Source organism: Helianthus annuus, chromosome 9, assembly GCF_002127325.2.
Source record: "Helianthus annuus cultivar XRQ/B chromosome 9, HanXRQr2.0-SUNRISE, whole genome shotgun sequence".
Lineage (NCBI taxonomy): Eukaryota > Viridiplantae > Streptophyta > Magnoliopsida > Asterales > Asteraceae > Helianthus > Helianthus annuus.
The window spans coordinates 85,317,533-85,330,670 of record NC_035441.2 but is presented as its reverse complement, the minus strand read 5'-3'; the positions used below and the strand labels follow the sequence as shown (position 1 = coordinate 85,330,670).

Sequence of the window (13,138 nt, the reverse complement as noted above, 5' to 3'; positions counted from 1 at the left end):
AGCAACCCACTCCTCTTAGGTCCCTAATCATACTTAGGACTCTTGTAAGTGTCCTTAATCCTTTTAATTCAGTTTAGCTTGATTAATTAAGCTAAAAGTCAAACCGTCGTAATTAAGGTTTGACTTCGAGATTAATCATAATTACCCAGTCAAATCTCGAATTAAAAATACCTATGAGTAGGTAATTATGTGGGTAATAAACCCTTAAAAGGGTATTCTCTGATTCCCACTCTAACTAGGTCAATTGTCGGGTCAAAGTTAACTTCAAAAAGTCAACAGAAAGCTAAATTTCAAATTAATGCATAATTAGCAATGTAGGATTCATGCAACCTGTTTTATCATTAATATAACTTGGTAATTAATGTAAGAACATGTCTAAACATGTTCACCCCGACAATTTTCAGTTTAGGCTCGGTTCGGGACCGAAAGTCGCATAGTTTGACTTATACTTTGACTTTCAGTTCTGACCCGTTTAAGCCTAGTTTAGGATTGCCTTAGAGCTTCTTTTGGACCTAGTTACATGTTGGTATAACCCTCTGTGATTATACGGCTTGGTTCATTAGTTGTCTAATCATTATGCAAGTTTCCGTTAATTGCCTAAATGTTGACTAGTATGCCCTTTTCACCTTAAAATGTGATTTTCGAAAAAGTAAAAGAGTAGAAACCTTAGCTACTGATTTATAAACTTGTACCCAAAATTTGATATCAGTTTGAGGTCTAGAATAGGAGTTATGCTCATTAGCGTAAATAAGAAACTTTTTAGTAGTAAAATGGCATAATTAGCATATAGCGTATCTAAACCCAATTTTTGATATCAAACTTTTTACCTACTGATATAAAATAATATTTTGGGATTTTTAGAGATTTTTATTTATTTTTAGGCTGAGCATAACTTAGAGTTCTAAGCTTATTTCAGTTATTGCCGGTTTTGCCCTTTTGGGCTATAAAATGAGTTTTACAAAACCTTTTGATACCAAACCTTTTTCTACTGATCTAATATGATAAGTAAATTATTTTGAGCCTTCTGGAATTATAAAAATATCATCTTTTCTTTCAAAACCCGGAAATGGCTCCAAATCGCCTTTTTAAGCGTTTTTAACACATAGTATGTAATAAAACTATTTTAAACATATAAGGTTTGATGCCTACTGACATATTCAGTAAATTTTTATATTTTAATAGTAAGGAAAAGATTTAAACTCAGATTTCCAGTTTTGACCTTTTAGGCTTATGTGAAATTACCAAAATGCCCCTTCGGTGCATAGTATGGTTATAATTAATAAATTTCACATATATATGATACCCTACTGTTATAACTTATTAAAATAGGTATATTTACTAAATAAATCAGACTTGTAACTCAGATTACTAATTAAACTCTTTTATAACCTTTTAAATGACCAAAATGCCCTTGCGGGGCATAGTTTGGGTTTAAAATCATTTTGGGTATAATAGAAGATATCTTACTGATGTCACAACATTTTTGAAGCATATTAACTTAGGAAACTTGTATGTGGTTCATTTGGTTACCCGTTACGCACTTTCCGCGTTCGGATCGGTTTATGTAACTAGTTTGCATATATTAGCCGAAACGGGTCAAACCATATCTTTTTGGTCTGAAAATCCAGAATGTGATTAAGTTACCCATATTAAACAAGCATGCAAGCTTGTCGGGTCAAAACCACATCCTAACCGGTCTTCGCCTTCCATGCGATTGAACCGTATTCTTTCTTTAAAACTAACCGGTCTAAGCTTAGGCTAAATTAAAGACCCGTTAGGACTCTAATAGGTTATTATAAACCTTCATTCCAGAATAGGAGACCCGGTAAAAGCTATTTGCACTTGCTTATTGTGACTATACTTGCTCAGGTAAATACTTTTAACTTATTTTCCTTATACGGGCTTGGGGTACGGTATATAAAATACCGCTTGGTCGGGCATTTGACCTTAATCGTGGGTGGTTAAGTATTATCAAGATGACCCGTTTAAAAATCTGTTTTGTTTGTTTTACGCCTTTGGGAGTTTAATGACCATGTCCCGGATATCCTTGGCATCATTCAAAGAATGGCCACGACCTTAGCACACGGGTGTAGGCGTACACCCGTCAGTGCAATTATAATTAATAAGGTATAACCGACGGTATGAGAAAAACTCGCCGCGGGACTATACTATGTGGTGTGTATATTAATCTTTAACCCAGCATGAACCGGGCTACTGAACGCATAACAGACATGTAATTCATTTACAAGTTTATATTCAAATAATTATCCCAAGTTATAAAAATCTTTTGTGCCATGTGCATTCAAATAAAGTTTCAAACCTTTTCAAAATGAGTCGGTTAAATTGTATTTACCAGTGCAAACTGACGTATTTTCCCAAAAAGGTTAAGTGCAGGTACTACTCGTAATAGGTTGGCCCCTCCTTAGCATCAATAAGAGTCTCGCAAGCTTGGATGCATTAAGTCTGTTGAACAAAGTTTCCTATTTATTTCAATCCGCCTGTGGATCTGTTTCAACTACTTTGTGATACTTAAATATTACAATTTTATTTGGTTGAAATAAATCTATCTTTTGCTTCCGTTGTGCATTTAAATTTGTGTTGTTTGACTATGATGATATCAACTACGTCACGATACTCCCCACCGGGCCCACCGGTAATACGTGGAAATATCGGGGTGTGACACATTGACTAGTTTCAAGTTGGTGATTATTCCCGAAGATTGCAGTTTAGCAAATCAGAGGAGAGTCGTGAACTGTGCAAACATAGACCTGAAGATTTGTTTCAGAGGAATTTGTGCTTAACTGTCAAAAGCAAACCCGAATCATCAATCAAGGGGGAATCTATTGAAGATTTCAAGATGCCTGATTGAAGTTGCAGAATACGTGAAGATACAGAATATTCAAACACATCTCATGGTTTTGTGACGATTCGACAGTGACAGCCGAGGGGGAATCTGTTGGTGCATATTTCGTACGTCTGCCACTGTGCGAATAGATAGATAGAGTGTGTGTTGAATATTGTATAGTATAGAGATAAGTTGGACACAGTGTTGATATTGTAAAGGCCCATCCGGACGGATGGACATCATTTCAGTCCAAACCCCATCCGAATAAGTATTGACATTGTAAAAGTCCATCCGGACGGATGGACATAGGTTCATTCGGACATAGGCTGTTGCCTATAAATAGGGAGTTGGGGTTCCCATTTGGATAAGCTTTTGGATCCCAGAGAGGACATGCTGTCCAACTGGTCTCACGGTGTTGTAACGTTGAATTATCAATAGAGACCAGATTATAAGTGATTGCTTGGTGTCGTTTCTATCTTCTACTCATTTCTTATCACCGAACTGATCATATCGGGACCAAAGCTCCGTCAAACTCGCCGGATCTTGGAATCACAAGGGTTCTAATCGAAGTGAATGGTGTGGTGGTTGTGGTTAGCGGCGGTCAGTGGTCGTGACGGGTAGAGAGAGGTTGTGGTGGCAGGTTAGGGTTTAGATGTGGTGATAGTGGAAGGACTGAGAGATGTAGTAAAAAGAGATAGAAATATTGTATAATTAGAGTTAATTGTCATTTTCGTCCCTGTGGTTTGTTCACTTTTGCCATTTCAGATCAATTTTCAAAAATGCACCAGTTTCCTCCTGACATACTGAAAACGTACCACTTTAGTCCAAAAATTAAAACTCAGTTAAGTCAGACAGGTTAAATGAAGGGTATTATTGTCAATTAATAAAATAAGGTGAAAATAAAAGATATACGAATTGACAATAATATCTTTCATTTAACCTGTTTGACTTAACTGGGTTTTAATTTTTGGACTGAAATGACACGTTTCCAGTATTTCAGGGAGGAAACTGGTGCATTTTTGAAAATTGACCTGAAATGGCAAAAGTGAACAGACCACAGAGACGAAAATGGCAGTTAACTCGTATAATTATATATTAATATATAAATTTTAATTTTTTTTATCTAATATGTACTTTTAAACAATACTCTCATGTGCTTTGCACATGATCTGATTTAACTATAAAAACTAATTGGGTTCAGAATAGACATACCGTGCAAGATTTTGGAACATTAAATACAAAACTCATTAATTTTAAAGGCAAAGAAGATACGTTGAAATTGGGTATAAAGATAGTTAACAACTATTTTGTAATTTGTCCGACTAAATAACATAGAGAAAGCAAACACATTGCAAGTGCTTTTAACAATTTTGAACAAAAGCATTTCTTCATTGAACTCAAAAACATTACTTAAAACAGTAATGATACACACAGCACAAAAGGGGGATCCGAATCAATGTTCATCATGATGATTGTTCGACTTATACATAAAGATAATCAAAATAGACCAAGTTTATCCCTGTTCTCACAAATCAATCCACTCTCATATTCCCCATAACACTCTGCAATAAGCAAATACAATTTTGGGGTGCACCCCTCAAGTATGTGTAAACAGAACCTTCAGTTAATAACAGTATAGCGACTTGTACTTTAGATTTCGAGATTTTTAATGTGGTAAAACAACAGCCGGCTTAAGGTCTTCGTTCACTTGATACAAACCGGAGATATAGCTTAAGAAGCATGAAGGACAAGAAGATGAATTTCCTCCCTCATCAACAAAAAGAAACTCTTGTTAAGGGTATACACAATTCGCCTCTAAAATGTCACAATGGGGCCCCTCCTATTTAATTGCAGCAGACATTGCTGAAGCCTCAGCGATTAAAGATGCGGGTTGTCGGGCCTGAAGGCAAGCACCTATGTCAAAAGGACGCAACTCGGATCCATCAAACAAAAGATTGACACCTGGCAGCATGGTTTCGCCGGTGTCCTTGACATCATCTGATTCTGTCTTACCACTCTCTTCATTCAATTTGGTCTCATCTTCATAAGCTGGGGTCAAGGCATATGATCTGTGCAGAGAGTTTAATCAAGATAAGAGGTGTAAAAGAGCTGAGCCACTAAGTTTCTCAAAATCGGCTTGCTAAAAGTTGGAATCAAGCTGGTTTTAACCTACTATTTGTGTAGTTTTTTATTTAATATATTAAAGATATATTTAAGAAAAAATATAATTATACATAAAACTATGATAAAAACAATATATGTATGTGTATATATAGTGTTATATATCAAAATTTAAGTAATATAAAAATATTTATAAATATACATAAATAAGAAACTAAAGAACTAATAAATAAATGAGTCGAACTCAAGCTGAGCTAGAGCTTAAAGCTAGTCACTTGACGAGTTTGAGCATTAGAAGAAAATGAGCATGAAACAAGCTGAGCTCGAACTTGGCTCGTTAACACACCCATACAAGTATACAACACCATCATAGTATTTTTGAAGCGTTTTGGAAAAAAATAAATAAATATGATTACAAATTATTACAACATACCTTAAGATGTTTCCATCAAAGCTGAGGATTTCGGAGTGATAACGTTGCCTGTTGGCAAGTTTCAATCTTTGATAATCACTTGTTCCAGCGATAGGAGAAGAGGGTTCCGTGAGAGGGCTCCATCTTTGACTTGCATAAGTCATAAGTTGACCCTTTTGAGTATTTGGTTGATGTCGATCCCTTTGGTAAAGCATCCTTGCACTTGAACCAGTTGACTGATACTCACAACATGTTTCATGTAACCTCCGTCTCAGTTCTTGCATTGCATCACGATTCTCAGTAAAAGAATCCGTTTGAAGTAATTGTGATGAAACCACTCTTTGACATATAAAATTGCATAACTTTGGACTAAACAACGGAATCCCGAACTCCACACATAACGGAACCCACTCATAGTTCACATCATCATCATCTGGCGCAAACACGTTTTTGTTTCCGTCTTTAAAAAGCTTCAACAAACGAATATAACCGACAGTCCATAACGACAACTTATCCGCCAAATTACTCAATAAAGAGTTCAGTTTCGAAAGTTCATTGGTGGTTAGCTCTAAACCTAATGCTTCCTTCTCTATACCAGCAAACAAACCATCCGAGTTCTTTAATGGAAGAGGAATATCAATGGTGTTCAATTTTCCAGACTCGTTAACGTCAAACCTACTAAATGGCTGTACAAAAATGGCGGTGTGTTTAAGAAGTGAATTTATACAATGTAACAGAATATTCCCTTTGACTAAATTCCCTTGAAACTTGGACCCTAAACCTGCAACCGTAGACCCGTCCCATGACCATACAAGGGCTTTCTCACAACCCGCCAAGGGTGCAGGAAGCAATCTTAAACATTGACCTTTCATTAAGACAACTGAAACAGGCCCACACCCGACAGCTGAGTATAATACCAAATTCATCCATGGTGACATGGAGGAATGTGAAGGTGGGCCGAAGTGAACCGGGCCTTTGGGGCCCGGTAGAAAAGAAGAAACAGGAAGAGGAACCATTGACACGATAATATCATAGTCACGTTTAAACAAACTCTCTAGTGTTGTTGGTGGAAGATTAGCCAAACTTTCACACCGCAGAATATCCACACGGTATTGCCTCACTTTCTTTTGAATAACCTTTTCAACATCAATGGTAGTTCCATTTGCGGTATCGGAATCATTAGCAAGTGGGCCCGAGCCAGCAGGATCGGACTCTTGCTTTAGTGACATGTCAGCCACCTCTTCATTGTTGGAAGAATTAACGGCAGGTGTGTCCAACTCATCTGGAGAGAGTCCTCCAGATGTTAAACATTTTAGAACAACCCGAAGGCTAAAGGCATGATTGGCAAATTCCTGTAGCTCTCCTTCAAACTTTGCTCCTTCTAATGTGCTTAGATCATTGCAAAGATCTTCAATGCTAGCATGCCCTAGTTTTCCAGCTTCATACAGTGTTACTGCATGAGATTTTAAGCCTGCAAAAGACAATGGCAAAACAGTAATAAACGAACAACTTCGATAATTAGAGATTACAAAAGTTGAAACTAACCAGGTGAAACAGAGCCCATCATAAGGTACGATGTTATGTTAGCATCAACCACAAATGCCACACGCGCATAAGCAGAGCTTGGCCCTAAACTATCTTGTTGAAATAAACCGGGATCAAGCGACGTGTTTCCAGTAGCAAGAGAACCGTCTTCATCATCATTGAGAACATTAGAAGTTTGATCTAGAAGAACAGATCCCGGGTCAATTAGTTTGACTGCCCACCCTAGTCTACAAGCAAAAGATGCAGCAGCCTGTAATTGAGAGAGTTCTGCCTGTAATGTTGTTGCCAGCTCAGCAACAGTTGAGTTCTCACTTGAAACCACAAAAACAGCATAAAGCAGCCTGTAATAGCAGTGAAGTCAGTCGGAACGTTCTAGAAATCACCCATTTTGACACATGCCCGTTTTCCGATAAAAGGAATACAAAAGAGTTGATATTAAATTTTAAAAGACTAATATCTTACTCCTCAATGGGATCTTCATACGACTGTTCTCGGTTGGAAACAAAGCCTTCTAGCCTGGATACTGAAACACTAAACATATCAAATTTTGAAATTTTATAAACAAAATCATAGTCACCTAATTCGCGGTTCGCTTCGGTTCAGGTACGTGGTTCGGGTTAGCAATTCGCTAGATGGCACGAATTCGGTACGGAGGGGGGTAGGTTCATTTCAGTACGATCCAGTACGGTGTACCTAATTCGCGGTTCGGTTCGCTCCGGTACGGTGTACCATTGAGACCGCTATTTCGTGTTTAGTGATAAGGTAGTAGAAAATAAAAAAAATAGCTATTCATAATTTATATATATTTATAAAGTTTATTTTGTATATTTATGTATAAATTTATAAGTTTTGAGGACAAAATATGAACTAGTGAAGATAGAGGGGGTTAAATATTCAAATTAATAAACTAATTTTACACTTTATATGTAAAAATTAAAGTTTTAGGGATTAAATATAAAGTCGTAAAAGATAAAGGGTTTGAATGTAGTTTCTAAACTTATTAAAAACCTAAAGCTGAAACGCAAGTTACGGCCGCCATTCTCCTCCTTCCTCTTTTCTGGCCGATATTGCAGCACTGGCGCCGGAATTCTCCATCAGTTGAAACGCTCTGGAAACACGAACTGGAACAATCTGGATAAACGAATTGAAACGACGAACCAAACCCTAAATTCGCGAATTGGTAGCGATTTGGGTCGTATACGAATTTCGTATGGTACAAAATGTACAGAATAACATGAATATCGAAATACAACGATAATAATTAGTTTATGACTTTACCTTTAAAACGGTCATCAGCGTAAACAGGTACATCAAAGTAGACTAGTCCTCGTCTATAAAGACCCTTGATGACAACAGGGTCAAAAAGTATATACGCATTTGCTTCTTCTTTACATATCTTGTCAATCGTTGCTCCTTCTTCTTCTGAAAGTTTCTGCATGATAAAATTTAAAACCTCATCAATTAGTAATAATACTAATGCATCTAAGATAACATAGTCAAAGAAGCTTTTATGACCCAAATGGCAAAACCAAGTCAATTCAAGCAAAGTCCATATGAGCTAAAATAACAATAATAATAAAAAAAAAAAAAATAGATTGCTCAATGATTCAATAAACTAGAATCTGACCTTAAATTCTTCCAAAGTAAAGTTGACAAGACAAACTCCCCACCATGGTTCGATTGCAAAGTCCACGGGATGTGTGGGCAACGATTCCTTGGCGATGGACTTGTTCAGCTTCCACATAATTTTCTGGAAAGCTCCAAACCATTATAGACAACTAGATGAAATCGAAATAATCAGTGTGACACAAGTGTATACCTTAGATCTACATTTGTTCATGATATCAATGAATTCATTTCTGCCAATACCAGTGAGTCGAAGGGCATCCGCCGCGCTGAAATTCGGTATGCTATCGTACGGTTGCTCTGCAAATGATAGGAACATTCTTAATAATGCCCCACGGAAAATAAAAGACACTTATATACATGAAAAATTAGTGTAACAACCTACTACCATTTTTCATGACTTCAAATATCATATCACAGTAGTATCTGAATGGAGAAATCCTCATGACACGGCAAACATAATCAGCAAGGTGATAAGGAAACAGCTGCAGAAACACATAAGTAGAGAGTTCCTAAGGTTATGGGGCCTAATTACAAAAAAGGTGAAATACAAGATCTACAGGAAAGAGATCTTGGTTAATAGTAAAGTTTCGGGTTTAGTACATACAGCTAAGTTCCTTCGAAGATAACGCATCATGTCCTCATAATACTCTGCTTCTCTGCATACTTTACGGACAAAAGATGAGCTCCACTGGAGCCTTTTCTTTATGCAATGTTCAGTTATCCTGCCAAAATATAATGTCAAACAACAGAATCCCTATTCTCGACATAGAGTCAATATTATAACATATTCATCTTGCTGCAAAAAGTATAATCTTTTGGAGACTGCAAACATAGTATAGATGTCAAAATCTGATATCAAAATAAAAAGTTTTTTATGTTCAAAATGTCACAAAAAATGAAGATACAGAAAGTGGCGAAGCTTGAAAATTTCCACCGGGGGGTCAGAAGTCACCGAACCTAAAAATTCTATATAAGTAAATTTTTTTTTATAAAACCGGGGGGTCGAAAACGTATATACCTAAAAAATTCTACACGAAACGTACATACATAACACTATTGAGCGAAAAGTTCGGGGGGGTCGGGCGCCCCTCCCGGCCCCTTGAAAGCTACGCCCTTGGATACCGAATAGGTTGAATAAACGTAATAGCCTAAAAGCAATGAAAATATGGTTTGACCCACTGTTATTCCATTCATGCTTGTACGAATATGTCAAGACTGGAGTTATGTGGCATTCAAGTTTAGATACTAGAAAAAAGTAGTAAAAGTAAATATGCTCTCCATAACAACAAAAAGCTGTAAAAACGTATTCATAAGTTCATACCAGCTACAAACATACCAAACAAACAGTCAGTACTATTATAGGTTTCTTCAACTACTATGTGGCTCAGAGTCCCAAAACTAAACTAAGGGTGTAGGGAGTGGTTAGACACTTTGAATAGGTAAACTCTCAAATCACCCAATCAAACAGTGCCACGTCATTTTACCTATTTTGTTTACCTATTGCTCAATAACGTTGGCGGTGGTTAGACACTTTGGAATAGGTCAACTATTTAAAAAAAAGGAAAAATGTGTGATTGGTTGAGAAGGCATGGACCAGTGGCGGAACTAGCCCAAAAAGTTAGGGGTATCCTAACTTTTTTTAGGCTCAGAGGTATCCTTTATATAACGGAAAAGGAGTTGAGAGATAATTTTACACTACAGAAATGGAGTTAAAGAGTATTTTTACACTACGGAAACGGGGTTGAGGGGTAGCCCGTGCTACCCCTACTTTCACTCTAAGTCCGCCTCTTATGGACCCCACCACACACACCTCTCTCTCTCCCCTTCCCTCCCTCTTCCCGACTCGGTGAAGGTTCACCGAAAACACCCTCCATTTCGTTAAACTTGATCGGCAAAGTTGGTTGGCATTGGTCACCAATTCGGTAAACTAGTGTTTACCGCTACCACTCCCTATAACCTAACATTTGCTTCAAGTATTGCTGATTGTATACTAGTATGGGTACATGAAATTTTCATGTAAGATCCTTCTTTACCATTGAATTTACTCTAATTGTGAACAAATGAAAGCGTACATTTAATGATACGAGAAAGATCTACTAGTCCAAATCAAATGGCAGCAAAATTAGCACAAATGCAGATAAAAACACATGACAATTAGCAAATTGACCTTCTATGCCATTCATCCTTGGAACTCAAAGTGGACTGCAGCCGCTTTGGGAGATTCTCCCATGAACATTCTTCCTTAATTGCTCTCAAAATCAACTGTTCCTCAATCGTCGTCGGTACGTGCAGCATACTACCTGGATCAAAAAATAACTTTTGTGTCAACTGAACCTAAACCCTAACTCCTGACGCGATTGCTAGTTGCAAAAACTTTGAAAAGAAAAGTCAAAGTAGAGCAATTGACACATACCTAGTGGATCGAATCTAAACTGCAATGATTATGAAGAAGAATCTGTAGTAAGAAATGTGTATGAATTGAGAGAATTTACCAGAGGATGATCGATTGAAGCAGAGCTAGGGTTTTATGAGATGGAGATCTTGAAATTAAACTGACAGAGGTGTCAAATGGAAGACGGTAGGTCCTGACTATTAATTTCAGTTTCCTTTCTTGCAGGGCCTTTTTTTTTTTTTTTTTTTTTTTTTTTAGGGGCTGGCAATTTCTGAATAAATAAGTGCTGAAAGAATAAGAGGTCTGAACCAGTAAGTGCTGAACCAGTTTAAGTCTGTTTGGTTGGATCTCTGAATGACTGTGTACAATGACGATTTTACCCTTCTGAATTATTTTTTGCTGAGTATAATGTATCTGTTTGGTCATACTCCTAATAATGAATAATTATTAAAGAAAAAAAATACAAACCATCATAGAAAATCCAAATTACACATAAATCCTTCTCCCCAAAATCCACCTGCGGAGTATCACCGCTTGGGAGCGTGACTGACCAGGATCAAGCCACCAATCATACAGAACATTGTATAAAGTAAAAGTAAACACATTATAATCCAAACCATTTCCATATGAAAGGTGTTTCCAAAACATAAGTAAGTTAACATTGTTTAGCGGAAGCGTATTATTGTAAAACCCATAGCAAATAAGTATCAAACATCAAAAGTGTTTAACAAGGTGATCACGATCCAAGCCCCACAACGACCAGCTCCTCCGTGTGCAAGCTCCAAGTACCTAACGATCTGCAAGGCATGTAACAGAATGATCAACAAACTAGTTGAGCGAGTTCACAGAAAGTAAATGCGTAATAGTAAGTTCGTTTGTAACAAGTGGCTCTACTGGGCCGATTGTATGTTCTATTGGTGGTGGTGTTCCACGTTACTGGTGGTGGTGTTCCACGTTGTATAACCACTAGACTACTCGTAACTATAGGTATCCTTCACAACCGAGGATAGTGATCAGTATAGGTATCCTTCACAACCGAGGATAGTGATCAGTATAAGTATCCTTCACAACCGAGGATAGTGATCAGTATAAGTATCCTTCACAACCGAGGATAGTGATCAGTATAAGTATCCTTCACATCCGAGGATAGTAATGTGGTAGTCTAGTCATAGTGTCAATAATGTATCTAATCAACCTTATCCTTTCAATCCCATTCCCTACACCCCGGGAATCCCATGCCTTGGTAAGAGTGTGAACTCACCTTGGTTTGCTCGGTATGCTAGGTTATGCACTCACAAGTAATTAGTCAAGTCCTATTGTATGCACGTATAACAAATCAGTTCATGTTCACAATGATACGCATGCTATTTAATGTTCACATAACAGTCAGTTTGCATATCGGCACAACACGTATTACTTCACACTAAATCATTCAAAGTATGTTTATAACCACATATCTTTCGAATCCACCCTTATCTTTCGACCTATTAGTTATCTTTCGACATATCAGTTATCACAGTTATCTTTCGGACCGAATGTTATGTTTCGAGACACATGCCATCTTTCGACCTAAAGGCATCTTTCGGTAATTATGTTTCGGTCAATGCTATCCTTCGGTCAACACTACTATGGTTCGAAGGTCAAGCATCTTTCGGTCACATCTATGTTTCGACATTAAGTATCTTTCGACAATAACTATGTTTCGAGTAGACAAGTATCGTTCGATACAATCAGTTACGTTAACAACAGTTACAATTCCAGAAACCCTAAGCATGCTAACAGCCGTCAATCAACATTATCGATCAAACAACAATCATGCAGTAATCATAGGATCATCATCTAATCATCATGAAATCATCATAATACTAATACCCATCGTGATCCCTAGTTTATGTGTACACCAAGCCGATTAACATAGTATGTCACATTATCGAACCCTATTAACATGCCATGAACATTCAGATCTCACCAATAACACCCTAATCGATTTGACAATAACAACCATTCCGATAACACATCAAGCAAGTCAGTAAGATCATAACATTAATCATAAATCGATAACCCTAATCATACAAGTTGTGTAAATCGCAGATTATCACGGTATTCCTAAGCGATTCATAGACAAGTAAATGCTAGAAGTAACTAACCGAGATGAGGGTTTGGTCACGCAAAAGTTTCCGGTGGTATCTAGTTT

General features: G+C 37.2%; 1 protein-coding gene across 5 annotated transcripts; it reads right to left on the bottom strand.

Annotated features, from left to right (window-relative positions):
* Positions 1–4,213: 4,213 nt before the first annotated feature.
* Positions 4,214–11,171, bottom strand: LOC110877861 (protein FAM91A1). 5 transcript variants are annotated; one of them, XM_022126084.2, is made up of 11 exons: positions 11,045–11,171; positions 10,720–10,852; positions 9,157–9,274; positions 8,938–9,034; positions 8,743–8,849; positions 8,551–8,673; positions 8,202–8,355; positions 7,386–7,446; positions 6,924–7,264; positions 5,400–6,849; positions 4,214–4,914 (listed from the first exon to the last, which is right to left on the bottom strand). In XM_022126084.2, the coding sequence occupies exons 2-11, from the start codon at positions 10,845–10,847 to the stop codon at positions 4,686–4,688; spliced, it is 2,808 nt and encodes a 935-aa protein (XP_021981776.1). In that variant the 5' UTR covers positions 10,848–10,852; positions 11,045–11,171; the 3' UTR covers positions 4,214–4,685. The 5 variants fall into 5 exon arrangements, with proteins under 5 accessions (XP_021981776.1, XP_021981775.1, XP_021981777.1 ...); XM_022126083.1 differs by having other exon boundaries at positions 10,966–11,131; XM_022126085.2 differs by having other exon boundaries at positions 10,720–10,848; positions 11,045–11,107.
* Positions 11,172–13,138: the final 1,967 nt, after the last annotated feature.